This window comes from Macrobrachium rosenbergii, chromosome 45, assembly GCF_040412425.1.
Source record: "Macrobrachium rosenbergii isolate ZJJX-2024 chromosome 45, ASM4041242v1, whole genome shotgun sequence".
Lineage (NCBI taxonomy): Eukaryota > Metazoa > Arthropoda > Malacostraca > Decapoda > Palaemonidae > Macrobrachium > Macrobrachium rosenbergii.
Window position 1 is genome coordinate 26,263,340 of NC_089785.1, and position 4,496 is coordinate 26,267,835.

General features: G+C 39.7%; 1 protein-coding gene across 1 annotated transcript; it reads right to left on the bottom strand.

Annotated features, from left to right (window-relative positions):
• Positions 1 to 1,627: 1,627 nt before the first annotated feature.
• LOC136829977 (protein SREK1IP1-like) lies at positions 1,628 to 3,179 on the bottom strand. The gene is made up of 2 exons (XM_067089153.1): positions 3,047 to 3,179; positions 1,628 to 1,782 (listed from the first exon to the last, which is right to left on the bottom strand). The coding sequence occupies exons 1-2, from the start codon at positions 3,177 to 3,179 to the stop codon at positions 1,628 to 1,630; spliced, it is 288 nt and encodes a 95-aa protein (XP_066945254.1).
• Between the last annotated feature and the right edge of the window lie 1,317 nt (positions 3,180 to 4,496).

Below are 4,496 nucleotides of genomic sequence, written 5' to 3' on the forward strand. Positions count from 1 at the left end.
AAACTTTAAGCACGCCCTAGTGGTGCCCTGGCCTACATCATTGCCAGACGCACGATCATGGCTAACTTTAACCTGAAATAAAATAAAAACCACCACTATATCTCTTGACAAACCAACATTGCAAACGAATCTCCTGTGATCAGAACATGACAAATGTCTTGTCAAAGGGCGTCTCTCTCTCTCTCTCTCTCTCTCTCTCTCTCTCTCTCTCTCTCTCTCTCTCTCTCTCTCATCTCTCCTCCTGGGGGAGGGAGGGCTTAGAGGAAGGGGGGGAAGGGGGAAGATTCATCCCCAAATCCCCCAGGGAAATCGAGCAGATTGGAAAGTCAGAGTGGGTAGGTGAAGGACAAGGAACATGTTTGCCCAAAGGATATGGGCCTATGAAGAGGGACTATCTCGTTGCCCTTCTCTCTGTTCAAGAAGAAGAAGAAGAAGAAGAAGAAGAAGAAGAAGAAGAAGAAGAAGAAGAAGAAGAAGAAGGAGAATGAGAGACAGATAAAAGATTAATAAGAGTCATATATTCTGGACCACTGACCCAATTCGTTTTGGTGTTTTTGAAGAAGAAGAAGAAGAAGAAGAAGAAGGAGGAGGGGGGGGAGGAGGAGGAGAAGAAGAAGAAGAAGAAGAAGAGGAAGAAGAAGAAGAAGAAGAAGGAGAATAGGAGGCAGATAAAAGATTAATAAGAGTTATATGCTCTGGACCACTGACCCGATTCTTTTTGGTGTTTTTGAAGAAGAAGAAGAAGAAGAAGAAGAAGAAGAAGAAGAAGAAGAAGAAGAAGAAGAAGAAGAAGAAGAAGAAAAGGAGGAGGAAGAGGAGGAGGAGGAGGAGAAGAAGAAGAAGAAGAAGAAGAAGAAGAAGAAGAAGAAGAAGAAGAAGAAGAAGAAGACTAATAAAAGAGTAATAAGAGTTATTTACCATCGTCATATTCTGGACCACTGACCCAATTTTGAAGAAGAAGAAGAAGAAGAAGAAGAAGAAGAAGAAGAAGAAGAAGAAGGAGAAGAAGGAGAAGAAGAAGAAGAAGGAGAATGAAAGGCAGATAAAGAGTAATAAGAGTTATTGACCATCGCCATATTCTGGACCACTGACCCAATACTTTTCAGTCTCTTTCCACAAGAAGAAGAAAGCTGTTTACAATAGGCCTATAGGCCTAATTTGTGGAGTAGTGCTTCGTTTAATACCTGTGTCGGGTAACAAAAGTTTTTATTTATTTATTAATTGATTGATTAATCTAATTGTATATTTATTTATATTTATGTGAAAGACTTCTTTTCTTGATTTATTTTGAGAGAGAGAGAGAGAGAGAGAGAGAGAGAGAGAGAGAGAGAGAGAGAGAGAGAGAGAGTTAAGCACGTAGCCGAGACGCAATATCTCGAAATGTGGGGAAGAGAGAGAGAGAGAGAAAGTTAGACAAGTATGAGAAACATGGAGGAATCTTTGAGAGAGAGAGAGAGAGAGAGAGAGAGAGAGAGAGAGAGAGAGAGAGAGAGAGAACATCTTGAACGACGTATACCGAGCTGATGGAAAAATTAAAGTTGCAAGGCTCCGTTGCCCAGCCAGGGTGGTCTTGGTTACTCGCTGACTTCAGACTGTACAAGCGAACCCATTCAGATGCTGAAGTCAGCTACTCCTTCTTCTTCTTCTTCTTCTTCTTCTTCTTCTTCTTCTTCTTCTTCTTCTTCTTCTTCTTCTTCTTCTTCTTCTTCTTCTCCTTAATCCTAATCTTTGTCTCTTTCAAAAGCAGAATCAGCGATGTTGGAAGCATTGATAGGTCTAGCTCTGTACAAGAGCGGTTGACCAGCCTATATTCCATCTATATTCCATCTATATTGACAGCTTTCCTGACGGAAAATGGCGCCATTTGAGGTCCCATATAATTATTAATATGGCAGACTGTCCAGTTTATTGACAGCAAGTGCTGACAACCTACTGTAGGCTTTTATATAGGCCTAGGCCTATGTTTATCTTTAGGCCTTATGTCTGTTGTAAGAGTATTTAATTTTTCTCACAGACACTTTGAAGGTTTTTTGTATTATAAATGTCTGTGGTGGTTTGTTCAAGGTTCTGTTAAAGTTCCCTCTCTCTCTCTCTCTCTCTCTCTCTCTCTCTCTCTCTCTCTCTCTCTCTCTCTCTCTCTCTCTCTCTCTCTCTCTCACCAAGCACGCCACCTCAGCCTGTCCCTTGGGGAATTATCGGGAGATATGCCCCTTCCAAGTATTAGATTGTCGTCCAACCCCCCTTTTTTTTCTTTTACCTTTTGCCCTTCAAGGAAAAAGTGGCTCACAGGTTGGAATATTCCCGTTCCTGTCTCGTTTTGGGAATGGGATCTTTCTGTCTGTTAAGTTGTGTGTATATTTATATATTTAATTAGGTAGGGAGATAGACAGGAAGTGTTTGGATTCAGAATAGACAGAGAGAGAACTGAAGTATATTATATGGTCTGGGTATATTTTCCAGAAACATCCTAGGTATATTTTCCCTAAACGTTCTGGGTATGCTTTCCATAAACATCCTAGGTATATTTTCCCTAAACGTTCTGGGTATATTTTCCATAAACATCCTAGGTATATTTTCCCTAAACGTTCTGGGTATATTTTCCATAAACATCCTAGGTATATTTTCCCTAAACGTTCTGGGTATATTTTCCATAAACATCCTAGGTATATGTTCCCTAAACGTTCTGGGTATATTTTCCATAAACATCCTAGGTATATGTTCCCTAAACGTTCTGGGTATATTTTCCATAAACATCCTAGGTATATGTTCCCTAAACGTTCTGGGTATATTTTAACTAAACATTTTGGGTATATTTTCCCCTGAACGTTCCAGGTATCTTTTCCCCAAGGCGTCCCAGGTATATTTTCCCCTCAAAACCTTCCTGGTATATTTTCCCCTCAAAACGTTCTGGGTATATTTTCCCCTAAAAACGTTCTGGGTATAATTTCCCCTCAAATCATTCCAGGTATATTTTCCCCCCCTCAACATTCCAGGTATATTTTCCCCTAAGGGTTCACGTAATCTTAACCAAAACATCTCCAGTAACTGTTCCATGTGTATTTTCCCCTAAATTCTTCTTCTTCTTCTTCTTCTTCTTCTTCTTCTTCTTCTTCTTCTTCTTCTTCTTCTTCTTCTTCTTCTTCTTCCTTTTTATCTCCAGAGTCAATCAGGAAGAGCATCCCTCACGTTGCTTCTTCGCCATTTTCGTCTTACCTCTTATCTCATACGGGAATGGAGGCTTGATTTTTCATCTCTCTCTCTCTCTCTCTCTCTCTCTCTCTCTCTCTCTCTCTCTCTCTCTCTCTCTCTCTCTCTCCACTGAACTCGTCTCTGGTATCATCAGATCTCCAGCCTGTCATGATTTTTCGGTTCCAGGGAAGAAGGGAGCTGGAAGGTTTCGCCATTCCAGGAGATGCTGGTTGACACATCATTGCCAAATGCTGACATTTCTCGTAATGATGAATATTCATCGTGCATATTTTCCTCTCGTTTCTCTTCATGAAAATATATTGTGTATATTTACTCTTAGTTTGATATTGAATTGTCTGTGGTGTACCAGACAACATTGTCAATATATGTGAGATATTTTAGTTTGATTTTATAAATGTTAAAAATACTAAAATGAATGACTTTTTTCCCCAATAGTTATCCACTTCCTTTCTCTATTTTCTTTCTCGCTTCCTTTATTTATTTACATATTTATTTATTGGCTTATTTCTCTGAATCTTCTGCTGAAAACCCTTATGGACTGGGTCAACAGGCTGTAATGAACCCAAGAGTTATCCGAAGGGAAGTCAGACTTAAGAGAGAGAGAGAGAGAGAGAGAGAGAGAGAGAGAGAGAGAGAGAGAGAGAGAGAGAGAGAGAGAGAGAGAGAGAAAAATGTTAATATTTCATGCTAAATTTTCTCAGTAGTTTAGGTCACTGAGAGAGAGTGAGAGAGAATATATATCTATCATGAGAGAGGGAGAGAGAGAGAGAGTGAGAGAGAGAGAGAGAGAGAGAGAGAGAGAGAGAGAGAGAGAGAGAGAAAATATTAATATTTCATTTTAAATTTTCTCAGTAGGTTAGGTCACTGAGGGAGAGAGAGAGAGAGAGAGAGACTATTTATCTATCATGAGAGAGAGAGAGCGAGAGAAAAAAATATTTATATTTCACGCTACATTTTCTCAGTAGTTTTGGCCACTGTGAGAGAGAGAGAGAGAGAGAGAGAGAGAGAGAGAGAGAGAGAGAAATATTTATCTATCAAGAGAGAGAGAGAGAGAGAGAGAGAGAGAGAGAGAGAGAGAGAGAGAGAGAGAGAGAGCGAGAGAAAAAAATATTTATATTTCACGCTACATTTTCTCTTTCCCATGATAGATAAATCTCTCTCTCTCTCAGTGGTCTAAGCTACTGAGAAAATTTAGCATGAAATATAACAATTTTCTCTCTCTCTCTCTCTTCTCTCTCTCTCTCTCTCTCTCTCTCTCAGTCTTTGGCATGACCGACTTCGATTTT

What these genes read in the sequence shown, in the direction of transcription:
- LOC136829977 (XM_067089153.1), bottom strand. Translation starts at nt 3,179, where the DNA reads ATGCTCTTCCTGATTGACTCTGGAGATAAAAAGGAAGAAGAAGAAGAA. An exon ending in GGGAAAATACACATGGAACA is followed by an intron (nt 1,783 to 3,046) that starts GTTACTGGAGAT and finishes GCTCTTGTACAG; the next exon opens with AGCTAGACCTATCAATGCTT.